The sequence below is a fragment of the Quercus lobata genome, chromosome 9, assembly GCF_001633185.2.
Source record: "Quercus lobata isolate SW786 chromosome 9, ValleyOak3.0 Primary Assembly, whole genome shotgun sequence".
In the NCBI taxonomy this organism is placed as follows: Eukaryota; Viridiplantae; Streptophyta; class Magnoliopsida; order Fagales; family Fagaceae; genus Quercus; species Quercus lobata.
In genome coordinates, this window is record NC_044912.1 from 38,885,522 (window position 1) to 38,912,817 (window position 27,296).

At 36.0% G+C, this 27,296-nt stretch overlaps 1 protein-coding gene across 2 annotated transcripts; it reads right to left on the minus strand.

The window, feature by feature from the left end:
- On the minus strand, window positions 1-27,276 carry LOC115959188 (structural maintenance of chromosomes protein 1). Of its 2 annotated transcripts, XM_031077503.1 has the most exons (18): window positions 26,552-27,276; window positions 24,504-24,740; window positions 23,247-23,480; window positions 21,974-22,212; window positions 15,205-15,471; window positions 14,742-15,012; window positions 14,063-14,187; window positions 13,644-13,753; window positions 13,448-13,555; window positions 13,187-13,326; window positions 10,239-10,328; window positions 9,933-10,141; window positions 6,500-6,669; window positions 3,379-3,488; window positions 2,905-3,281; window positions 1,223-1,474; window positions 379-606; window positions 1-278 (listed from the first exon to the last, which is right to left on the minus strand). In XM_031077503.1, exons 1-18 carry the CDS (start codon window positions 26,987-26,989, stop codon window positions 230-232), a joined length of 3,654 nt encoding a protein of 1,217 aa, XP_030933363.1. In that variant the 5' UTR covers window positions 26,990-27,276; the 3' UTR covers window positions 1-229. The 2 variants fall into 2 exon arrangements, with proteins under 2 accessions (XP_030933363.1, XP_030933365.1); XM_031077505.1 differs by lacking the exons at window positions 1-278; window positions 379-606; window positions 1,223-1,474 and adding an exon at window positions 1,893-2,269 and having other exon boundaries at window positions 26,552-27,252.
- Between the last annotated feature and the right edge of the window lie 20 nt (window positions 27,277-27,296).

A 27,296-nucleotide genomic window follows, 5' to 3' on the forward strand; every position in this document is an offset into this window, starting at 1 on the left:
TTATCCAATATGTTTCAAAATAAGAGCAATTTGATTGGCTGGTGACATTACCATACACATTGCTGGACAGACATCAATAAAATCAGATAAACCAGTGATCTTTAGATGCCTAATAAGAACAGAACACCAACTGCAATGCAAATTAGTCATATTTACAGTAATTTTAGGAATAAATGTAACCGAGATATTTACAGAACAAGCAATTCACCAGCTGCAGCTCCAAGTGCTTTCATGATTCGCGGTACTTTGTCAAGTCAAATGTCAAGGTTCTTGAGCAGCTGGAAAAAGTAAGCATAATGGTAATACCGCATATTAAAATGTTGATATTGTGGGTCAAAACAACAATGAAGGAAAAAATTATGTATGTGAAGAGGCTACCTTCTCTCGGCATCCCTGAAAACCCCAACCAAAGCCTCAGCCTTGTCATAAAAGCTATCTTTCAATGATATCACAATACTTTGAAATCCATTGCCTCCCTCAGCATCTTGATTACCCCTGGCCCCTTCGCATGATTTTGAACGAATGAATCCAGCAACCTTAGCCACATTTAAGTTATCCAATGCAGCATCAACTTCGTCCAATATGAAAAATGGTGAAGGCCTATAACTGAAACCATTCATACAAACAATGTGAAAACCCATCAAATAATGCAACTAATTTTGTGCAGAAGAAAGATACTTTTATGACAAAAGTGCTTTTTATCAGGTATTTATCTAGGCAATGGAACATTGCTAAGAGCATCTAAAAAGCAAAGCAAATAGCAATTAGAGAGAGAGAGAGAGAGAGAGAGAGAGTAGGATCTATAAAGGTAGAGAACAACAAAAGGGGCAGAGGCACATAGATGTCTAACATCATATCCACAAAGAAGAGTTAGGAGAATTAGAATTAAGGGATGTTATATCCCCAACCATGACTCCCTGTATATATTATACAAATTACATTGAATCCAAATCCAAACTGCAATAAACTGCAATATATTGATTAAAGGAATTTGCAAATTGAATCAGAAATTCCCAATTCCACAACACAAATTACAAATGTATAACATCATTGAGTGCAGACCATCTCTACATCTTGGAAAGTTCCATTCAAAATACTCTTAAAATATGATCAGTTCGTGCAAGACTGCAAGTTCTAGATGCAAGTTTGCATGGCATGTGCGCATGGGTATCTTGTAGCATGGATGAAAAAATAAAAACTGTTATATTCTTCTAAGGCATACCTGTGGATGGAAAAGAGCAATGCAAGTGCTGCGACAGTCTTCTCCCCACCAGACAGCTGTTCCATATCACGGAAGCGCTTTGTTGGGGGCATAGCAGTGTACTTGATGCCATGTAAAAATGGATCATCTTCATTTTCTAAGTTTAAATACGCTGTCCCACCCAAAGGGTGTGTGTTGCTCTTTGTCAATTGTTTGTAAATCTTATCAATATTGTTAGAAATGTGGTTGAAAGCATCCATAAACAATCTGTACCTGCATTCACAGAAACATACTCAGCTTCATCTTTTTGATAGGTAAATACAACTCACGCACCCACACAGAATGGAACCTATGAGTATATGACCCCATCCTTAATCTCTTCAGATGGAAACACATGCCAGGTGGTCCAAAGACAATTGGACAATATATGCACAACCATGTGCATGGATGATTTGCAGGGACAGGCAAATAAGATTTCACATTTTAAATGACAGTATCAATCATGATATATGGGCACACACTTCAGAGTTGACCTAGGTCTCTCCGGAGTAAATACACTTTATAAATCCCGCCTAAAACGAGGAACCAATCCCATCTAGTGGGATATATGACTTTACCTAAGAGAGCAATAAAGGCAACCAAAGAAGTTTCAAAAGTTACAACTTCAGATGATTAAAAGTAACTTAAAATAAAACTAGATTCAGGTCTTAAGACAAGAGTTAAATGAATAGAACAAATGTTTGGAGCAGAAAGAGTCCACGAAGAAACTTTTTCGTGGCATTGACACTCAAGCACTCAAGAAGTACTTTGGGAAGAAAATCACAGAACTACAGGAAGAAAAAAGAATTGTGCAGAAAGGGATCGTTTGTTGGCAGAAGTTGAAAATTTTGCTCCTAATTCTGATGGGCACACAAAAAGAGTCTGAGAAGAAACCTTTTGGTGGCATTGACAGTCAAGCACTCAAGCAGCACTTTGGGAAGAAAATCACAGAACTTCAGGAAGAAAAAAGAATTGTGCAGCAGCAAAGGGATTGTTTGTTGGCAGAAGTTGAGAATTTTGCTCCTAATTCTGATGGGCACACAAAAAATGCAAGATATTCTCACTTGAAAACTAAAAGCACTTGAAGCACAGATTTTAGATCTCAAGAAAAAACAGGAAAGCCAGGTCCAACTTTTGAAGCAAAAAAAAAAAGGTGGGGGGGGATCTTAAGACAAAAACCTTAAGAAGCAGTTTAAACGAGAGGTGGTGAAAAAAGTCACAAGCAGAAAAGATGTCTCAAAGAATTTAAAATTTCCACCAATAGGACATCACAAAAGCGACCAATCTTCCTGGCCACGTGGTTTTTTTTTATTGATCATTTCATGTCACCCACTATGCATGATAAATATCAGAATTTAAGTAAACTAAACTGGCATGTAAACAAACTAAATAGTTTCATTTTGTAAATACTGCAGCTTTGGGATGGATATTAACTAAAACGTAAAACAAAACTAAAGAGATTAAACTCAACCTACTGCTCTATCCATCACACTGGCCCGAGGATCTTTTTAATCTATAGTGTTGTTTGAGGAAACATCTATTTCCAAAATTCCATCTCTCAACATTAAAGCAAGTAACACTTACCACAAGGTCATATTGTATTAGTTTTTAACCTTTATCATAATAGAATGGAGATTACCATGGTAGTATAGCAATTAATGTACCTCTCCTCCTTAACAGAGTTGAACTTATCAGTTTTGTCCTTCTCTTCTTTTCGGGCTGCTTCAAACTCTTCAATTACAGCTCTTTCCTTTTCTTTCAGAGCCTCATACTGGTCTAGAGCCCTCAAATTTGGAGCAGTTCTTTCAATTTCTGATATTAGGGCATCCATTTTTTGCTTGAAGTCTGCTTCAAGCTTCTCTCGTTCAGCAGGTCTCCTGTCCTGCAGAAGAGATCTATTTAGCTGACTAAAATCAAAAACTGGGCCTGCTGTTGAGGACTCTGTCTCCATTGGGTCCGATCTGGGAAGGCTTATATGTTCTAATTCACACATATCTACTATTTCCTGCATCCGTGACTTCAGCTGTTCTATTTGTGTCTCCTGAAATAACAAGGAAACATTTGTTGGGCATTGAAATTTATTAACAAACATGGTATGACACTATGACGTAAGAAAAAAAATCCACAACAAAACTAACTTTAGAAGATATCTGACGGTTAATTTTGGAAATGCTTGTTGTAGCTTTAGAAGTCTGATTTTTCCATTCTTGCATCTCCTTCTCGCACTCCTCCAACTTAGTTTTCCAATCTACAAAAGTATGAACAGAAGAAAATATTACATAAGCTGCTAACAAATTATTAACATCAATAATTTAACCATAAAAAAAAAAAATAATAATAATAATAAGGAATTAGAAACAGATTCACACCCAAGCGCTAAAGTTAAATTATGTCCCAAATTTTAATACAAACAGTAACACAGGCTACACAAGTAACACAACAGAGTTAGTTTCACCTCAATCCCAAACACCATCCCCAAAACCCCCAACCTCATCCTCCCACCCAAAAGAATAAACAGAACTATGCCTCAGCACACGGAAGCATCCTTAAGATGAAGACTTCTGTAAGCTCTTAGCTACTAAAATAATTTTTTGATTACTATGTCAGTATTGAGAAGCACGAAGCCCATAAAATTAAAAATAAAAAGCAATAGTGATAGAAAACTAACACCAATTACAATTAATCATATTAACAACTAACATACTACTTATTATAAGAAACCCTGAAAAGAATCCTTCCCCATTTTTGATTTGGTAATAAGAAATTTTATTAGAAAAAAGGTAAACCTAAATTACTCAAGGAGAATATAAAGGTTCTCTTGAAAAATTAAAAGATCAAGATACACTAAAATAGAAGAAAAAGGAATTCTAATTAAGGCAGGCCTGCAATCATACAAGGATCTAAAAAATAGGGATTTTTTTTTAGTGTGCTTCTAGAAAGTTTCAAAGCCAATGTATGCTAAATTTTTCCTTTATGTCCAAATGATCCACATAAGAGACCCTGTAAAAGATTCTTAATGCCAACAACAGGAAATGTATGACAACTGCTAGTGCTAGAAAAAGAAAAACTTAACCATGACCCACATTGCAATTCATTGGTTGGGTCGAGGGTGAGATCTACACAAATAGACTAAACCCAACAACAACAACAAACCCTTTCTAGAGATGATCTAGCACTTTCATGTTTAATACCATCCTTCTTTGATACCAGCCTCATTAATGCCAATGATCTTTAGCTCAAATGGTACTTACTCCCTTCGTAAAAAAACAAGGTTCAAGACTGCATCCATTTGGAACCCTATTTTGGAGAAGATGGAGAGGAAGCTGTCTGGTTGGAAGCGTCTATATTTGTCTAAGGGTGGTAGACTTACTCTCTTAAAGAGTACCCTCTCTAGTCTTCCCACATACTATCTATCCTTATTTACCATCCCTTTAGCAGTGGCTGACAAATTGGAGCGTATTCAGAGGAAATTTTTATGGGGGCCTTTGGAGGAGTGTTTTAAACATTCTTTGGTGGCTTGGGAGAGGGTGTGTTCACCTCTGGAGATGGGTGGTTTGGGGGTTAGGAAGTTAGTTCACTTCAACCAAGCTCTATTAGGGAAATGGTTATGGAGGTTTGGCCGAGAAGGAACTAGTCTTTGGCGTAGGGTTATTGCCACCAAATATGGTGAGGGTCTAGGGGGGTGGACTACAAAAGAATGTAGAAGGGCCCACGGGTGTGGCCTTTGGTGTGGTATTAATGTCGGTTGGGAGAGGTTCTCCAAACACTTGTCTTTTGTGGTGGGTGATGGTTCCCGAATACGTTTTTGGCATGATAAGTGGGTTGGGGATACCTCACTTAAAATGCTCTATCCTCAATTATATGCGTGTTCCAATGACAAGGAAGCCTGTATTTCTGACTTGTTGGATCATCGGGAGGATAGGAGTAGTAGATTTTGGAACGTGAGATTTTATAGGAATTTTCATGAGAGGGAACTTGAGGCCGCCTTCTCTTTCCTAGAACTTGTTCAGTTTCGGATCCTAAGAGGTATTGGGTGTGTGACCCCATTGGTGCCTTAATGGGAATGGTAAGTTTGACACTCGATCTTTCTATTATAAGATCAAGGGTACATCTCTTTCTTGCTTCCTATGGAAGGGGATTTGGAAAGTCAAGGTTCCTAAGAGGGTGGATTTCTTCATGTGGACCGCAGCCCATGGTCGGATTCTTAGCTTGGATAATTTGATGCTTCGGGACCTCCCTTTGGCGAATAGGTGCTGTATGTGCTGCTGTTCTGCAGAATCTGTGGACCATCTTCTCATTCATTGTCCTGTTGCTTATTCTTTGTGGGTGCACATGTTACAAGTTTTTGGGATTCAACGGGTCATGCCAGGTTCTGTGGAGAGTTTGATGTCTTGTTGGAGAAATTAGTTGGGGAAATCTGCTTCAGACATATGGAATATGGTTCCTGGCTGTGTGATGTGGGTTGTTTGGATGGAAAGGAACCGGCGCTCTTTTGAGGCTCTGGAGAGAACGCTTGTTCAGTTACAAGCCCTCAGCCAAAATACTCTTTTTGAATGGGCTAGGTGCTGGGGTTCTTCAAACCGTTCTACTTTGGAGTTTTTTTCTTCCCCTAGAAGTGCCCCTTAAGCTACTCTTCTTATTCTTTTTTCCGTAGCTTTTGTTTGCTGTTTTTTGTGTTCACCATCATGAACACCTGTATTTGCTGTTTTCGTTTTTTCATGTTGAATATAAGTCTTACTTATTACTTATCAAAAAAAAGTAAAAAAACAAGGTGGAGGGTTAGGTCTTGGGTGGGTTAGGTCTTGGGTTCAATATCCACCAAGTGCGTGTGTAACTTACCAATATAATAATAATAGTTTTTTAAAAATAAATAAAAAGCTCCAAAAATAAAGGGAGAAAACTCTAAGTGTCTACCAGTACAACCCAAAAACCAAGTTCACACTTCAAATATGAAGCAGAAGAATTTCCAATTTAACCTACCCTTGTGCTAGACAGTCCCATAAATCATGGACTGTATTAGCCTGAATAACTTTTGTCAACAAATACTAATAATAGTTTCTCAAAAAAAAAAAAAACAACAACAAAAAATACTAATAATCAAACACTAATTACAAAATAAACTCCAGCCAATTGACTCACAACATAAAATATATAACAAAAAGAATGTGATATCATGGCATCAGGACTTCAAGGCATGGAAACTTCAAGATTTATTTTATCAACAAATACCTATGGTAACATGTGGAAACAAAACCATACCTTTTACTTCTCCCTTATATCGGATTATCTCAGCATTAGCTTCCTCTGCAGTTGACTTGGCTTTATCCTCTCCAACCTTAATCTGTACTAAATCAGTTTTTAAAGCACTAATAGAAGATTCTAGCTCCTTAATTCGTGATTCCATGTCCCGGTTTTGCTCATACTCCAACCTAATTAATAAGAAAAGGCACAGGCGCATAAAATTTTGAACAAATGCCAAAGCAGCTACAAGTATAGTACATTACAAGCAACTCATGCAATGAAGGAAAAAATTGGAACTTCCATCTGAACAACCATATCTTTATGGAATTACACGTGTGATTGAGTTTTACTTCTCTATCAAATAAAGATATTTTGTCTGTCAAAAAAAGGAAACAACACACACAAAATAGTAGAAAAACAAGTTAGGGCATCAAACACTTGAAAGAACTAAAATTTCATAACTCATATTTCCTCTCACCTTCCTTCTTGAGTTGACAATGTTTTTTCTAAAAATTTTTTTTTATTACATATTCTTTGTAAAAGTAAAATAAAATGGATGGGTGAATAACTGAAAAGGTGGAAGCCTGCTTACATCAGTTTTCCACAGTTTCAAGCTCCATTTTACTCTCTAATGGAAGCTATATGAAACATTTTCCAATAAAGATCAAAATAGCTAGCAGCCTAAACTAGTACAGAGTGGCTTTTATAGTTCAAGACCCAACTTAGAGTCCTCCAAAGCAATGATTCAATTTTTGTTTGGAACCCAGATTATATTTTGGAAGCCATTCTTCTTATTAAAAAAAATGGAAGCCTTTCTATTTTTTTTTTTTTTTGATAAGTTAAACGAACACCCAGTAGGCCTTGAACCCAAAACACCACCTTGCTCTTACAAATGAAGATGGTGCCATTCGAGCTAGAGCTCATTGGCAAAAAATTTTCTATTTTTCATCTTTCCTGACATATTTTGGCACTCCTATAAGCTGGAAGTCATGAAGCAATGTGATTTTATCATTGTGCCATATTTAACCTAAAATCGCATGGAATTTTCTCCACTTGTAAATAGGGGCTGGAGGAAATACAATTCAATCCCGTGCAAGTACATTTGTTATGTAATCAACTATAAAATTAAACTAGCATTTAACCCATGCAATGCATGGATATTTAGACACAATCAAATTCTTTTAGTAGTAGGGCAATGAAATTTTCTAGAAATGCAAATTTTTTTTTTAGAAGTCTTTTAGTAGTAGGACACTAAGAATATACTCTAAACATCACCATGAGCAGAAATTCTCAAAAAATAATAATTATCTACTTTTTTAATTTCAATTTATGTCAAAACAACCCATTACTGAAAAAATGGAAGATATGAAAAACCTAAACATATCCCAAGAAAAAACAATATAAAATCCACAAACATCAAATCATTGTACCCTCAATTGCATTCAAAGATGGAAGATACTGACGCTCACTATTTTCCTAACCAATTGGGGTTTAAGTGATATCCCTGTGGTAGTGACACCCTTTGAGGTGCCTGATACCTGTGGTTTGATCTCCAACTCTCCCATCCCCCAAAATCTATCAAAAACTATTTTCCAAACCAATTGCAATCCCTGCCCAACAAAAATCTCTCAAATTTGTTCCCTAGATAACCATAAAATATACTGGAATTCACCGCACAGGGAAAGAACATGTTGTGTGCATAAATCTTTCCTACTTCTAAAAATAATTCCAATTTACAAAAAATGATTCTATAGTATTAGAACTTATCACAGCCATAAAAGCACAAACTCAAAGCCTAGAAACTAAGAGATTCTCAATAGAACTATATGCCTAGCATTAGGATCATCTATTGCAACATAATATCATAAACTACCACCTGATCAAGATTGGTAATAATTAAATTATGGGCATTCCTATTTTTATAGAATTTAATGGAAATGTCTGCCACACTTATCAATCTGTCCAGAATTTTGCACTGTTTATCGTTCTAAATTGATGTCTTGGTTGCTGCCTACATTAGGATCTGAAACCTTCACTTCATTACCGTGATATGCATTGTTTAGATGATTCATTACTAAGAAGTTTTCAATTTTTCATTAGTTTCACTCTCCAGCTTAAAGTCATTCCACATTCACAGTTCTTAAGACCCCATCTTTGTGTCATTTTCAACTTCCATATTTACTTCCAAGATCTGAAATTTCATCCCCAAGCCTAAATCTCTAAAATCGCCATCATAAATTTACTTCTGGTGTCAATACACATAAAGATAGGATTCGAAATTAGGGAAGATGCTTAAAGATAGGAGTGACCCATATAGACGAAAAGATGAAGGAAAGTATTTTGATATGGTTTGTTCATGTTCAAGGGAGAGTGATTAATGAACCAGAAGAAATGGTGATTTGATTCAGAGTGAAGGAATGAATAAAGGTAGAAGAATACTAATCAAAAAAAATAAAAGGTAGAAGAATAAAAAAGGACATGTCAATTAGGGAAGTAGCAAAGACAATGACTTTGGATAAAATAGAATTGAGAAAAAGAATACATTAGGTCGACCCTGACTAATCTTACTAAGGATTCACAGCCAACACAAAAAAGTTGGGACTAAGGCTTCGTTTTTGTTGTTGTTGCCGTTGTGTCAATAACTAATCTGGGTGTTTTTTACCGTCAAACAACACTTGCCACTTCCAGCAGATACTAAAGAAGCTTTCACTAACATATATATTCATAATATTGATGATAATGGTAGGCAACAGACACCTACTCCAAATGTCACTCAAAGGAAAAGCAGCATGTTTGGTACATAATACCTCGCAAGGATGCTTTACCACGTGTTACAAGTGAAGAATGCAGGAAATCTCGTTTGCTTAGATCCTCACACGTAAACTTAACTAGTTTGCAACAAAAATTGAAGATTCATCCCTACAGATAATATTCATGGCACTGGCAAAAGAACTTAGAATTATAACAAATAACCACTTCTAAAAGCTTTAGCAATAAGGGCCATGGATAAACAAAAACACGAATGCCATATAAGTTTCATGTCAACAGACTTTTCAAGTTCAGTACATACATTCAGCAAAGCATAAACTCAGCAGGGCATGCATGAATGGAAACACTTTTTTCAAATTAATAAATTTTATTAATAAAAAACAAATGCACCAAGTACAAGGATGTATGCTTAATTACACCACAATTAAGTGCTATAGCTACGAATGGAAACACACACAGAAAGCAAACATTTAGAATATACCTGTATATACATGTATCCATACATATGTATATACAAACACAGATTCCAGCACGAAAATGTCCATGCATACATGTCTATACAAACACAGATGCCTGCATGAAGACATCCATGCATAATCTACACCAATCGTCTTCTTATAAAATTTAAAATGGTATTACCAAGTAATTAAGTCAGACAAATTGACAGAGGAAAAAAGCGTACTGGTATTTCAACTTCGACAGCTGGCTACTCAAGCTAAGCCTTTCTTCAGCCATATCTTGCGCGGCCTTTAGTTGGTTTTCTTCATATTCACGTATGTTTGCCACCCCAACAGATTTACTAAATTCTTTGTAGATACGATCAACAATTTCATTGATCTTCTTCTCCCGCCTAGTAATTTCAATTCTCCTTCTGTCAACATCACTATTTAACTGCATGCAAAAAATTAATAAAAATCATTGGAATCAATTGTGTAAAGAGCTAAACAGCAATAAAATAAATGAAGGACGATCATTGTCATAATATTACTTTCTGCAGTTCAGGGCTTATGCGATTGATTTCTTGTTCAATATTTTTCTTCTCCTGCCGCAAATTTTCAAGTTTGTCCTCAATGCTTCGCTGCAAATAAAATAATAAAAAATTTAGATAATCAATTATAACACAAGGTGCTTCAATAGCAGAAGCAAAACCAAGAGTTACCAACATAAAATGAGTAGCATAATGGTATCTACATGACCAAACTGTTTTTACACCAATGTTATTTGTTAAGCCACAGCCCATGGTGAATATTCCAACAGCCTTAACCCCACATCTGATGCAAGGAGCAAAGAAAATTTTACTTTATATTAGTTTTATTTACCTTTAGAAGTCATTTGTATTTATTTTTGCTTCATTGGATTTGGTTTTGTCTTTTTAGCTAATGAGGTTATTAGTATTTTATTTAATTTCCTATAGTTAAGGTTATTTTTGAAACTCAATAATTGGCTTTAGCCCAAGTCAATTAAGATTAAGGCTTTGTCCGAATAATAAAATTTAATCAAGTTTTTTTCCTTCCTTAGCTTCGTAATGATTTTTAGGTTTTGTTCATTTTCTTGCTTGGAGCTATTCCAAGCAAACCTCAGTACTGATTCCTATGCTTATTTTTTATCTGTTCTTATTGATTCCCAATAGATTTGATATCTTAATATCATTTGATGACCTCTAACATCATGCAAATAGTTCCCTTTTCATAAGTAAATTAACATCTCATTCTACCCCTAATCATCTAGCTATTTGAGAAGTAAACTGCTCAAAAATTAGTGTGCTGAAAAATCTAACTTGCCTAAATGCTGCCCCATGAATATTCCCTAATACTGCAATAGCAATTCTATAATTCATCCATCCTCTTAAATGCTCATAGGCAATCCACTATCAATATCACCCTCCTTAAGGGAATGCACCCAAGATAATTTATAAACATATTATATCTTACAAGCAATGCAGAACATCTTCTACATCCTAAATTCACTACAAGCCTCTTTATTTGTGAAGAATTTCAATTCTCAAACTTGTTGGAATATATGGATCTTTTAAATTTTAGAGGCTGGATTTTATTTTTAGGTGTTTCTCTAGCATACTTCCCATGTACACTTGAATGTTAGCCTAACCAAGAAAAAATTAGATACCATCCTGCATAATTATTTTGAAACAAATAGTTCTTTTGAATTAAAACAATAGTTTTTGGCATCATACTACAAAATTTGATAAAGCCAAAAGAGGTGATACTGCTTGCTTGCTTGGACAATTTCGACAACTTTTTTGAAACAATTACACAATCAGTCATTCGAAACTTGCCCTAAGCAGAACCCTAAGAGTCATTTGAAACTCACTCTAAGCAGAAACCTAAGAGTCCGTTTGGTTGGGGAGATTTTGGCAAGATGGGATTGAAACTAGAAGAGAAAATGATCTTTTGGGGTGTGTTTGGTTGAAGGGGGGATTTTTTATTTTCTATGGGGGTAAGGGGGGTTGTTTCTTCCCAGGCCCACATTTTTCGGAGGTTTATTTTTTCTCCAATTGTGGGCTAACATGGAAAAATACCCATCTACCCCTCTCCCCCCGCCCCAACCACGTTTCTTTTTTTTTTTTTCCCTTTTTTTTTCTTTTTCAAGCTTAAACGTTAGGGTTTTTTTGTGTAAACACGAGGATATTTTTTCTTATAAACTTTTTTTTAATGTAACAGGGGGGCATGAGAGTAAATTTACACAAACACCATTTTCTATCCACTCATTTTTCTTTTCAACAAAACAAAAGAGTTTTCCACCCCCCACTTTTCAATCCCCACCATTTTATTTTTTTGATAGGTAATAAGAATATTATTAAAACAAACTAAAGAACAGATGAAAGCCAATACAAGGTGTTCATGATGGTGAACACAAGGAAAAGCAATAAACAAAACAAACAACAACAAAGAACATGAACAAACTTAAAGAGCAATACTAAGAGAAGAAATAAACTCTAAGATAGTAGAGCATTCCGAGAAGACCCAACACCTAGACCAATCAAATAAAGTCTTCTGGCAAAGAGCTTGTAATTGAACCAAGGATTTCTCGGTATTCTCAAAAGAGCGTCGATTTCTTTCCTTCCAAACAATCCACATCAAACGGCCGAGAACCATATTCCATATGTCTGAACTAAATTTTCCCTGCCAAAACTCCAACAATACGCCAAGCTTTCCACAGAGCCTAGCATGACCCATTGTGCCCCAAAGATCTAAAACATATAAACCCACAGAGAGTGAGCTACCAGACAATGGAGGAGAAGATGATCCACAATTTCCTCATTCCGATGGCACATACAACACCTATTCACCAAAATGCGCCCCCTCAGCATAAGATTATCCAATGTAAAGATTTGCCCATGAACCGCTGTCCACACAAAAAATGCCACTCTCCTAGGGATCTTAGCTTTCCAAACACCCTTCCACGGAAAATTGGAATCAGCTGCACCCCTAATGATATTGTAATAGGACTGGGTATCAAACATGCCATTCCCTTTGAGACACCAATGAGAAGTGTCATTCCCACCACCCCTAGGGATCCGAGATTGAATGAACTCAAGGAAAGAGAAGGCAGCCCCTAATTCCCTTTCATGAAAATCCCTATGAAATCTCAATCAAATTAAAGCACCCCACCACCCCACCATTTTCTATCCCCCACTTTTCCATCCCCTAACTAAACAAAGCCTAAATCTCAATCAAATTAAAGCACTACAAATTTTTTTTTTTTTTAAGTACACAATAGAGGTAGCTACGGTTAGAGGGTAGCAGATGAGAACAATAAATACATGACAATGGGGATGGATGCACAAGTCAAATACCAGTTGACACCCCATTATAAATCTAAAAGGATGAAAAATCAGCAATACAATTTAAGTATACAAAACTAAATTGGAATCTAGGAAGAAAAATATATAAATCATAAATTAATCACTGAAAGCACCTTCTCAATTTCCGCATACTGAATCTTCTTTTCGAGTCCACTAATTTTCCCAGATGCTTCTGACTCTTTTACCTGCATCTCTCTAATTGATCCAAGCTCTTCCAACTCCAACTCCAACCGTTCCTTCCTTTTCTGCCATTCTACAGAAAAGCAACAGCAATGCTACAGCCAAAAGACTTGAAACCAATGCAAAATGAAACCAACTTTTGACCTTTTTATCATCCTATGGTTTGACTTAAAATCAAAACAAAAGAAATAAACCTTCAATCTTTTTATCATCCCATTGTTTTGACCTTGCTTCCATTCCACCACTTGTACCGCCAGTCATGGTGCCAGATTTTGTGAGCAGAATTCCATCAACAGTTACAACTGATTCAAGTACAAATAAATATTTTAATACAAAATCAATTTGATGATTAGGAACAGGTAAAGAAGGGAAAAGATTAGTGATAATTACCTTTAAACCTCTCACCAGTCCAGCTTAGTACCTTAGCCTCAGAAAGTTCATCACAAACAAGAGTATTTCCAACAGCAAAAAGAATTGCCTTCTCCAAGACAGGATCAAACGTGTTGCAGTTAAGTTTACAATGAATTTTTAATATTGATTTACTAACATATATTTCAAGATGAAATAAATAGACAAGATAGAGGCAACATACATAAGATAAAAAAAAAAAACCTGGAGTGATTATCATGAGTTAGAGAAGCAAAGAATCATTAGATAAATTGCAATGAGAAGTATCTTAACCACCAAATTAGGATCAGTCTGTTATATATAAATCACCAGAAAGATGTATGCCAATAGGCAGTGCAGCACACATTGAAATTTCACTAACAGAATGTGTAGGTAAAGAGACAAGCTTTAGCAAAGGATATTGGATTACATCAAAGACCAGCTTTGCAGTACCACCTAAGGCCCGCAATCTCTCAATGATTGGCTTCACACGAATTGACTGAAGAGGTATAAATGTCTGAGGAGGAAGCCTTTGTTCTTTCAAATACTGCATAGAAGCAAGAGAAATAACTAGTAATCTTAATCAACTCAATTAAATCTATAATATTAAGTCAAGAAATCAATAACAGAATTATTTTATAAAATCTAGTGCATTCAAACTATTATTGTACTAAGCACGCTTTTGAATTCCTGAAAAAGAAAAGGCAAATTATAAAAGTATGTCATTATAAGGCCAAGGCCTGAAAACAATAAATAAATAAAACAAGGGAAGCGACAACTTTGAGGCCAACAGACCCCACAAACTAAAACCGAAGCTGAGTATACAAGCCCTTCACGTAACAAAATTTGCACCCCACATTGGAAAATATGTTTAAAAAAAATTTTGGCATCATCATATTGAGGGAGGGGAATCAAAAGGTACAGGTTTTCAGTAGACCCAAGTGGTTAAATAGATATTATATCTTGACTACCTTTACTATGTTTCACTCCAAATACATAAATCCAGCAAAGTATGATAATGATGTTTTCATGTCACTAATTCAACAAATGCCCCAGGAAAAAAAAAAAAAAAAAAAGCAAGCTAGAAAATATGTTTAGTACCTTAATGCATTCTTTTCCCGTATTTTCATCCTCAACTACTACTGCATCCATAAATCTACCCATAGCAACAGTAACAGCAAGATTATATTTTTTCTGTGTTGGCCTACAAAGATCTGTCATGCGACCATGGACTCCTTGAAACAGGCGTTTGAGAGTCTCAACTGCTTGAGACAACCGGGCATCCCTCTCATTTTCATATCTATCAGCCCTTATATCACGTAGCTGGTCTTCTGTTTCATTAAGTAGCTTCCTCAAATTTTCATATCTAGATCTGTAAGCAGAGGGGGAAAAGGTACAATGGCATAATGTTCAAAGCATAAAAATGTCAGTAGAAAAACATCCAAACTACAGAAAACACAGGAGCAGACGGCAAAAAAATAAATGCCTGCCAGAGCCTAAGCAGGAAAGCACTCTGACCTTAGCAAAAGCATCAGTGAAAAAAGTAAACCAACATGCTGCATACCTGTCAGTTCGATGCTTCTCTTGCATTGCACGCAGTTGATTCTTCAGATCTTCAAGTTCAGCCTTATGTTTTGCAGATGTATCAGAAATTCTTTTCAGTCTTGTTCGCATCTGTTCATGCTGCGAATCCAGCTCACGTTCTCGATTTTGTAGCTGTTGAAGATTTTCTTCCAGATTCTTTTGAGCTTCAATATCAGCATGCTGTTGTCTATCCATAACTTCTTTCTCATCTCTTAGCCTTCCAGTTTTCGTCCCGGCATCTTCCTTACTGCAATATCAGCAATCCAATAAAATTTATAAAGCCTCTTCAAGAACAGAAAGTTCATATTTAAGATATCCTGTTATGAAGAGGAATGTAGTAAAAAAATAATGGGGGGTATGGTAAGACAATGGCAGCTGCCATGAAAAGAGCCCAAAAGAGGACAAAAATTTACAACCACCACCACAGTCGAATTTATCAAACTATTATATGCTAATACCAACTAACAAGATATTTGTATTTAACAGACGTACCATAGCACAACACACACCAGGTTTGACTGCAATCAACAAGCAAAACACGCAAAATACCCACACAAAAATTTTAAATATATATACATATATATGTTCAATATAGAGAAGCCCATCTGCAAATAATCAGCATCGCTATTCAAAACTATGCACAAGGCTAGAAAATGCCATTGCACAAGTCAATCTAGCCAATAAGAAAATTTGCTCCGGAAAGCCCCTAAATTTGCCAAAGGATATTTTGTTGGGAATGAAACCGTACTATGTGCCCAAAACAATTCCTCGAACCAAATTATAAGCCCCAAGCCCTTAATATGCACACAAACATTTTTTTTTTAAGTAATAAAAATATATTTAAAAAATATGAAGGGTGTCACCTAAGTATTCAGGAAGTATGCATCATGGAAAAAAACAAGTTGAGTGCATAAAGTACAAAATTCCATGAAACCATGGACTGAAAAAAAGAACAAAAACCTAACACTGCAACCCAGTCCAGAAGAGTCTTAAAAACGAAGAGTTTAAGATCTGAAACTGATTTCTCTAAATCCTCAAAATGCCGGTTATTCCTCTCCCGCCAAGTGCACCACATCAAACAATGGGGGACAACCATCCAAATAGCACCATTCTAATGCCGCCCAAACTTTCCTTGTCAACAAGCCAACAGCTCCACCACTGTCTTCGGCATAACCCAATGAAAGCCAAACAAAGTAAACACCATAGACCATAAATCAGAAGCAAGAGAGCAATGGATAAGGAGGTAGTCTACTGATTCCCCATTTCTTTTACACATATAACACCAATCCAAGATCAAAATCTTCCATTTCCTAAGATTATCAATAGTCAAAATATTCCCCAAAAGCTGCAGTCCAAACAGAAAAAGTAACTCTAGAAGGGAACTTAGGCTTCCAAACAATCTTCCAAGGGAAAGACTAATCTATACTTTTTGTTGGAACCTGGTAATAAGAACAAACTGCAAAACCTCTTCCCATAGCAGATTTCCAACACATCTTATCGTCCCCAACTCCTCTCAAAGAAACTCCATAAATTCTATCCATGAAATTGTAAAACGATTCCAATTCCCAATCTTGACTGTCTCTTACAAAATTTAAATCCCAGAAAAGAACACCATTTAGGAACTTCATCAAATCAGCCACAAAGGCCTCCTTATTTCGACTTATAGCAAATAGTTCGCTCAATCTCAAAGAGGTGTCCCCACACCAAATGTCCTGCCAGAATCTAATAGTAAACTCAGCCCCAACCTCAAACTGGATGTGACAAACAAAAAGAAGGCCAACCACGCTAATAGACTTCCACAAACTCACTCCATGAGGGCCAGTAACAGGAAGAGAGCACCAACCTCCCCCTTTACAACCATACTTTATCCCTATCACTCTCCTCCACAAGGCTGGTCGCTCATTCCCAAATCTCCATAACCATTTTTCAAACAACACTTTATTAAAACTTCTCAAACTTCTAATAGCTAAGCCCCCAAAATGAGACGAGCACAAACCGTAGCCCATTTCACCAAGTGAGTTTTTTTAATATCCCCTATACAGAGAAAATTTCATTGAAGTTGTTCAATACGATTTGCATTGCAACCTCCACCGGAATAGGAAAAAGAGAGAGAAAATAAGTTGGAAGATTAAACAAAGTACTCTTAATAAGAGTACCTTTACCCCCTTTTGAGAGATACAAATGTTTCCATCCCGCTAATCTCCTCTCCATCTTCTCAATAATTGGATTCCAAATAGAACTATCTCTAACATTTGCACCCAGCGGAAGACCTAAATATTTCATTGGGAAGGAGCCTTGCTTGCACCCTAGCACATCCACCATATCTGCTATATTTGGAACCACACCCGCAAGGACTATTTCAAATATTTCCCATATTAATTTTCAACCTAGAAAAAACTTCAAACCAAAATAGCACTAATCGGAGAAACAAAATCTGACCAAGATCAACATCACATAAGACCTAGGTATCATCAATGAAGAGAAGACGGGTCATGTGCAAAGAGTTACCCGTGGGACCCATCCTAACACCCAACATGGGCCCTTCCCTCCCAGCCTTTTCAAACATTTTACTAAAAGCATCCATAACAATGACAAACACACAAGACCATCCCTCACAGCTTTATCCAACATTTTACTAAAAGCATCCATAACAATGACAAACAATAAAGCGGATAATGGATCACCTTGTCCTATACTAGGGGTGTCCAACCCACCCGCCCAACCCGACCCACCGCCACCCGATCCGACTGCTCCGACAGTCAGAAGTGGTCCCAACCTTCAAAAACTTGACGCCAACAGGTCCATTGCGGGTCTCATACTCCGAAACCCGTGAAACCCAACCCGACTAAAAAACATCAAGTCCGATGATTTTTAAGCTTTCCGGCGACTTTTCCAGCCAGATGCGATAGATTTCAACAACTAAAACAACTGGATCCAGAGGAGATACACAAAATCCAACTAGTTCTCCGCGCGATTTGGCAGAAATCTCTTCTAATCCGACAAGATCTCCGCCAGATCTGGCTATATCTCACCGGATCTTGGATGGATCTAGCGAGATCTCACGGGATCTAAAGAGATTTCACCGATTTTCGGCGATTTCCAATGGTTTTTGGCAATTTTCAGCTTCACCCGAAACCAACCACCACCTGATAGTCGCCCGACCTGCCCAACCCAATAGTTTTACAATCAACTACGAGTCTGAAAACTCCCCACCCGATCTAATCTGATTGGGTCGGTTGCAGGTTGGGCACAAACCCAACCCGTGGACAGTCCTATCTTATACCTTTAGAGCTTTCAAAGAAACCACACAAAGTTCCATTAATAAGAATGAAGAATTTAACTATAGAAATGCAAAAAAAAAAAAAAAACCTTTTCCCATTTTTCAGGAAAACCACAACGATCCAACATATAAATGAGGAAACCCCAGTTCACATGATCATATGCCTTCTCTACATCCAGCTTTCACAACACCCTGGGAACTCCTGATTTCAGCCTACCATCCAAGCATTCATTGGCAATAAGAGCGGAATCTAAGATCTGTATTTCTTTAACAAAAGCATGTTGAGATTCATAGACAATATTCCCAAGCACCATTTTCAACCTATTAGCTAAAACTTTAGCAATAATTTTGTACACACCCAATTAAACTAATAGGCTGAAAATCCCTTACCTCCACTGCATCAAATTTTTTAGGAATTAAGAAGATGAAAGTAGCATTCAAACTTTTCTCAAACTGAGCATTATCAAAAAAAATATTGAACAACCTCCAAAAGATACGTTTTGATAATGGCCCAACAAGTTTGAAAAAACACCATAGGGAAGCCATTAGGTCCAGGAGCTTTATCTCCATTAAAATCCATGACCACCCAAAAAATCTCGGCTTCCTCGAAAGGTCGTTCCAACCAGCCAGCCTTATCCTCAAAAATCCTAGAAAAATTCAGTGCTTCTAAATGAGGATGGATGAGCTTATCTTCCGAGTAAAGACTCTTATAGAACCGAACAATACCCTCTTCAATAACACTGATCTGATGTCATCACTCCGTCAATATTTAAACTGCCAATATTGTTATTCCTTCTATTAGAATTAGCCATCTAGTGAAAGAATTTCGTATTGCTGTCCCCCTCCCTTAACCATAGCACCCACGATTTTTGTCTCCAGCTAATCTCCTCCAACAATGCAGTCTCCTCAATTTCCAAGCGAATTCTCTCTTTTTCACACTTCTCAAAAGAGACACCCTCTCCTCTTTAGAATCCAGGGCATTCAAATCATCCATAATTTTATTCTCTTAATGGCTACATTTCCAAACTTGGTTTCATTCCACTTTTTAAAATCTCCCTTTAAAGCTTTCAACTTCATGGTTAAACTGTAACTTGGAGTTCCATAGAAATTATAAGAGTCCCATCAAATTTTCACCTTCTCCAAAAAATCATCCACCTAAAGCCACATGTTCTCAAAATGAAAAGGCCTTCATCCTTTACGAATATCACCACCCTCCAAAGAAATCGGGAAGTGGTCTGATAAAACTCTAACCAGCCATTTTTTATGAATGTTTGGGTAATGCTCCTCCCACTCTAAAGAAAAGAGAAAACGATCTATCCTAGAGCCAGACAAAGAGTTTAACCAAATGTAACTACCCCCCCCCCCCCAAAGCGATATTCATTAACCCATTAATAGAGATGAAATCTAAGAAATTATACATAAATTGAGTGAAGTTTTCCACCCCCAAACGTTCAGAAGGAAAGAGAATAGCATTGAAATCACCACCCACACACCATGGCAAGATCCACCAACTATATAGACCCGCCAACTCCTCCCACATTAGCCTTTTCTCTAAGTTTCAAACATGCACGATTAAAGTAAAAAAGACAACAAAGGACTTGTCTCTTTTAGAAGGAACCGATAGACCTCACAAAAATAAATATATATTTAATATAAGGATGTGGTGTCCCAACCTTTGGCCAAACTATCCCACATCTTACCCATGAGACACCCCGAAAACCTCATGGACCAATAGTGTGGTAGATAAAACCTTGGACCTCCGGTTTTAAGTCACACCCCAAACCACTAAGCCCAGAACCCAGGTACATCACAAAATTGATAACCAAAATGATGACAAGGACACACTAGGAGATGCCAACTAGTTGAGCTACAAGGCTCTTGGCACCAAGCAAAATAACTTTCATTGCATGTACCCAATCTAAATACTTTAAACCATTCAACTTTTGTATTAGGTATTCAATTTAGGCATATCATAATCTTTAATTAGTGATTTTTGTCCTCAATCATGAAAACAGATTTTTCTTCAATCATATAGAACTCAAACAACTCAAACTATAACAATAAGCCAAGCCAACAAACCTACACATAGTAATACACCCCAAGCACAATCAAAACAATAATTAGATTCAACCAAAGAGCCATCAGATAGCTTAAACCAATTGAACCTCTGAATTCACTGCAGCAAAACCCCTAAAAAACACCACAAAAAAATAAATAAATAAATAACTCAAATCCTCAACGAATGAACAAACCAGTCTCATCCAGCCCATAGAGAGGGCACAGTTGATAAAGGCTGCCAGAAAGCACTAGAAAGTATATTTCAAAATCAATGCCGAAATTTGAAAAGAAAAAACAAACAAACAAAGCAAAAAAACAAACATTTGAAAAATCAAAAAATTAAATCATATGGCTTCAAAAAAAAATGAAAAATCACCATTAACATCAGGGGAGGCCAAAGATTCAGATTATGCAGCCACCAAGTTTTGGAGACCATGCAGATGATAGCATCATCATACAGATGCTGACATCAGCACACCTCTGCTATTTGACAATGATCTCCAGATTGTTCTAACGCATTTTAGGGTTGGACTGGGATGCTTTGATATCAAGTTAAGTTGTAAAAGATGAAATATTAGGGTAAAGAGAGGAGGAAGAGAACATATATATATATATATATAGCAAGAGAGAGAGAGAGGGTAAGAAAAAAAAAAGGTTTAGGGTTTAATTAATCAACCCCTTACCATAGCACATATATATATTAGGGTCACATGACAAGGATACAAAAATACATTACGCTAATAGAAAATAATAAGTTAATATAAAAATAATTAAGAGCAACTATAACAATATATATCATAAATATATGTCAACTACGTCCATGCACACATGTAAAACACGTTCCTCATAAGGGAAAAAAAAAATTCAGTTCCTGGAATTTGGATACTATTTGAGTAGTTTCATCTTGAGGAGATGTTGCAAAATTCTTTTAAGATATACTTTTTAAAAGAAACACTTTTCTAAGATATCAAAAAATCTTTTATTAAAATAAATATACTTTCAAATTCAATTGATTAATTTCCCAACTTAAAAAATAACTCTGTTACACATCAAAACTTCCACGAAGAAAAGGGTGGCTAGGAAAATAATGCAATCCTTTGCTAATATGGGGAAAAAAACATCTTTTGGCAATTACACACGCACTAAGTGGGTCTTGAACCCACAACCACACCCTCCACCTTGCTCTTACAAGGGAACGAAATGCCATTTGACCTAGAGCTTGATTTCTCCCATAAATTATAATCCAGCCACCATTCAAGTAAAGAAACAGGCATTACCATCACAACAAACACATATTATCCACAATACGATTTTCTTTTATAAGTTGTATCATCCATAATATGATAAAAAGTTGGAAGAAAAGAATACTTTTGTTAAAATATGATAAAAGTTGGAAGCAAAGAATACTTACATTCGGAAATATTCCCTTAATTCATTGTCATCTAACTTAAGTTTTTCCCCACCATCACAACCTTTTACTTGTAAATCTTCTAGTTTTGCAGTAAGTTCCTGTATGCCATTCTTCAGTTCTTCTATATCACGAACATGTTTCCTTTTTTCTTCTCTTTTTCTATCAAGCTCCTTCTGGAGTTTCTTGGTTTTTGAATTTATGCGGGACATTTCCTCCTTCAACTTTAGAAGCTCGGGTTGCTGCAGATAGGAAAAGGACAGAACAAATTATCATAAATATTGAAAACCGAACTCCACATAATTTGCCAAAGTATAGCACGTCACTAATCAGGCCATATATCACAGATTGTACTAAATGCTCATTGGACATATGCCGCACATATATGCCACAGCATCATTGGAAACCCAAAGCAATAATTTTTATTTTTTTATAAATAACAAAATTGAATTAATCAAAAAACCAAAACATTGATACTAAACATTTAGGCAATGTTAAACCAAATTATGCTTCATTAAGTTCAACAAAGACCTACAAAGAAGGTATCTAAAACAACTACTTCAACCTCTGCTCCCATACATCAAATCTCCAATGAATCAGTGATGTGACAGAAGTGGCACTTCATTTCACAAATTTCATTATCACATTTTACAAACAAAAGCTACAATGCTGAGAACAAAGTTCAACTGCCAATTTGAATTTCTACTTCCTGACTACAAACCATCCAACATACCAAGAACATAAGAGCCAAAATTCACCTAAAGCATAACAGCAAACAATACATATGTTGGAAATTATAATTCACTTTCCATGTCATTGAAGACCAAATCAAGATATTGATTGCCAAACAAAATTATTGGATCAGTTAATAAAATAAGGGATTGATTTCTAGAGAAAACAATGGGACTGAAATAATCAATGTGTAATCCAAATTCAAATTATCATTGACTTTTGCGAGTAATCCCCATTAGAGATATGGGTTCTATTGTAATGTATTATCAAAGAAAGTGAATGAGAAAATTAGCCCATTGGGATCTTGTCCCATGATTGTAGGCCACAAGTCTGAAACACATAAACTCCTGTGTCCTCTCTCTTCCCTTTTCTCCATCACTATCACAAATTTCTAAAGTAAAAAACACAACTGAAAAACCACACCTAAGCTTTGTAAATAAACATTCTTATTACAATATGCAAACACCTTAAACCCCCCCACTCATCCCCCCCCCTCCCCCAAAAAAAAGAGAGAAGAAAGGCCAGATAAAATCGAGAAACTCACATTCTTGTCAAGTTTATTACTTCTTTCAGCAATCTTCTTTTCCAAGTGTGTAATCTCTTTAGAATATTTGGATTGTTCTTTCTTCTTTTTACCTGCTTCACGTTCAAACTTCTCTAGATCTTTTATAACATCTTCACGGCTTTTCATTTCAGCTTCAAGCTCCGTGGTCGTCTTTGCAATGTCATTTTCTATGTTGAATAATTGCCATAAGAAGTGCTCTTTCTTCAAAGATTTCTGTGGGGAGTAAAAAGGATAATGAACTAATCCACCACATAAAAAGCATATAACAGATTCTAAGTTAGAAGATTCATAGGAGATTGAGCAAAACAATGCATTATAAAAAACACAATTTTTGGCCATGTGTTGAGGCTGAAGTCACTTTTGATAAAGTATATTTAGCTATGACTACAATATCTGTATATGTGTCTATGAAGGCATTCTTCCCCAACAACTATATTGACCATGCACGCATATAGAAGAGAGAGAGAGAGAGAGTTCATTCACATTGCATATACAAATATATATATATATATATATATATATATATATCTCAGATAAATCAAAAATAAAAACAAAACAATCCTTCAGCATCAACAACGAAAACGACACAAAAAGTCAAGATTCATTCTCGATTTCTCTTCAAACAGGTAAATTCTCAGCTGCCATTACGCATCCAGAAAACCATCTAAAGGATGAGTATGAAATTCTTTCGAATTTATTAATAAAAAAAAAAGGATGAAATTCTAAGAAAAATTTTTCTAAACGCTCTTTCCACATGCAAATAATAGCTTGAGGAGAAAAAGAAGATCCTCGTAAAAGATTCTACAATTTTCACTCAAAGAAGATATTATGTCAGCTTGTTTCAAATACAAAGAGTTAACGCAATTTTGTTGATTTCCAAAGGAGAGGTAATGGAACTTTCTTTCAAAAGGTACTTAATCGAGACAAGAACTTACACAGACAAAAAGGAAAGTGGCATAAATTGTAACAAAAACAAATATTTTTTAATGAAATTTTACTTTTTTTTTAAAACCAACTACATATATGTGCATAGTGCTTCTTCAGAATGCACCAAAAAAGCACGCCTAAAAAAATACTTGCTCAACCTTGGAAGAATCAGGATTTGCTTGTGGGAGCCTAAGCAAAATAGAAACCTTCAATTGCCAAAACAGAATTTCTGCAAGTATTTAACCAAAACAAAAAAACAAAAACAAAAGCTACTTATACAATCAACACATGCAAAATTGTAATGCACACCAATTGCTCTTGCAAGCGTAGATGTTTCTCTGCTTCTTCTTTTTGTTCTTTCTTTTGCTTCCTCTCCATCACTATTGTTCTTTTCTTCTGATAAGCAAGTGCTGATTGTTCTTCAGCTCCAGCTTTTTCTTCTTCACATTTCTCATACTCTCTCTTGAGTTCATCAGACCCAGATATCTGCTCAATAAGTGCAGTAAGTTCTTTGGGATTTTTGGACGCAATGGACTCCACATCACCCTACATAACAAATTCAATTGGTCATTTGAAGGAAGCTCCAACTTCCAAAGAAATCAAATATCCAACCCATTTACTAGATGCACAAAGACAAGTACCTAAAAGGTTCATCCAATCAAGTACCAATCTGGGAAAAAAAAACGCATCAAGTAAGCACAGAGTAATATAGTGGTCGTACATTTCTCTGTAACAAAGTGACCCCATTAGACCATGTACTACTTCTTCCAATCTAGTACCAATCTCAGGGGGTAAATACATATTAATATAGTGTTATCACATATCTCTGTAACAAAGTGATCCCATTAGACAATGTCCTAAAACTAATGTGACTATTTCTTTTATTCTGTCTTTTGGAAACACAATAATATGGCGCTCTTACATATATATACAACCAGTGTGTCTCTTGCAGTGTATTTGGAGGAAGAGAAATGATAGTAGTATCTGATGGAGTTCAGCTCTCAATAATTAAAAAATGGGCACAGAAAAAGTCAAATCATGATCTTATTTATCACAACCAAAAAAAAAAAAAAAAGTCAAATTGTGATCTAATCATGAAATACATTAATGATTGAGTTAATTCTCCGTTCTCTTTTTTACTAATCAATTCTCCATTTTCTAATGATAACAAAATTGTATACTATATAATATAAATTGCATCCTACACATTGTGGCTTCGCAAAGTAGACGCACTCGAATTTTTTCTTTATATTCATTTTTTTTCTCCTCATAACACGTGTACTGTCCTTTTGTCCATTTACTTTAAACACCTAAAGACTTTACATATTGACAAAAGAGTACTCACACGAATTCTCAAAATTTAAAAATACTACTCCAATTAAAATTCTATAATCAAGAGTCTAGAAATTTTATTTAAAAAATTGCATTATATTCATTTTAAATTATATTAATAATCTACCTTTTTTTGTTTTAACAATAAAATCTGAGTCAGTATTACACTCATGACATGCTTTCGCCATGTGGTCTACTACAAGCACATTCAAATTCTTTTGATAAGTTATAGCACATTAAAATTATTATCATTTTTTACTCTAAGTAATCATCATCAAGTTTCAAGAAATTTATATACCATGATTAAAATTCAATTACCCAAAGTTTCAAGAAATTTATATGGAGTTTTTTTTTTTAAAAGCTATTTTAATAAACTATTATAATTTTTATTTTCAACACAAATGGGAACATACACCTGTGGTTTCACCCCATAATTTAAAGAAATTCTTGTTCCATTATTTTTACTATAAAATTTAATCTTTAATTTCAATTGGTTTACATATAATTCTTGATTAACCCATATATCTTACAGGCATATGCTAGTGTAAATAACAAATGTATGCATATAATATGAGAGACCTTTTAACCACAATTCTCCTCTCCCTCCAAATCCAATTTCAAAAGGTTAGTCTACATTTTCAAAATCCCCTAATGATCCCAAATATCAGAATCTTTTGTTCTTCTTTACTTCAATTCACCATCACTAAAACAACTAAAAAAACTAACTTTTAAAAAAATAAAAATTGAAAAAAATCAAGAGAAGAAATTTTCTAATATAGTTCCTAAACTACTAAGCACCTTACAATTTGAAATCATTATTAATTAACAGTACAAACAAATTGAAAAAACTGAATGAAATGATAGCACTCAAAAACCCTAAAAACACTTTAGAACTCGACAAATCATACAATTTTGAGCAAACTAAGAGAATTCAACAACACAGTCACATGGATTCATACAAACCCTAAGAGAGAGAGAGAGAGAGAGAGAGAGAGAGAGAAGCATTGTTGAGAAGAGAATAAAACCTGAAAGACGAGGAAATTCCGGGCCTTGACTAGAATTCCAAGATCCCGAAGCTTGGCATTGTAGACGTCCCAGGTAACGGTGGTGCCGTCGATCCGGTACTCACTACCGCCGGAGCTGGTGATGGTGCGAGTGAACTGGAGCTCGGAGGAGTTAGCGAGCTGGTAGACTAAGCGAACGAAGGCACGGCGGCCTTTCTGCTCCTTCTCCTTGTCGTCAAAGGCGTAGATGAGGTCTTTGAGTTGAGCGCCACGGAGTTGGCCGGAGCGAACGCCGAGGACGAAGCTTATGGCGTCCATGAGGTTGGATTTGCCGGAGCCATTGGGGCCGATAATGGCGGTGAAATCGTAGAAAGGACCGATGGTTTGGAAGCCCTTGTAGGACTTGAAATTCTCGAGCTCTAAGCGCTGGATTTTGCCTGGGTAGGCTAGGGATGGCATGGCGTTTCTGGTTAATTAGGGTTTTGTTGAAGTGAAAGAGTGGAAATTGGAAGTGTTCGTTGAGACTTGAGAGAGAGAAAAAAATAGAGTGTTTTGAGTTTGAAGAGAGAGAGAGAGAGAGAGAGGGTTTGGTTTTTTGGGGTGGGAATTGGCGGGAGGAGGAGGTGAGGTGTATGCAGGAATTTAGGGAGCGTGAGTTTCCATTTCTATCTTTCGAATCGAAGGACCCAACCAACACAGCAAGTGAACGAAATGTTGTGACTCTTGTGACTATTTTGATTTTTTTTTTACTTTTTAAAAAAAATTA

What these genes read in the sequence shown, in the direction of transcription:
- LOC115959188 (XM_031077503.1), bottom strand. Translation starts at nt 26,989, where the DNA reads ATGCCATCCCTAGCCTACCCAGGCAAAATCCAGCGCTTAGAGCTCGAG. An exon ending in TTAAGGGAATATTTCCGAAT is followed by an intron (nt 15,472 to 21,973) that starts GTAAGTATTCTT and finishes CTGATATTGCAG; the next exon opens with TAAGGAAGATGCCGGGACGA. An exon ending in CTGTCGAAGTTGAAATACCA is followed by an intron (nt 6,670 to 9,932) that starts GTACGCTTTTTT and finishes CTTATTAATTAG; the next exon opens with GTTGGAGTATGAGCAAAACC.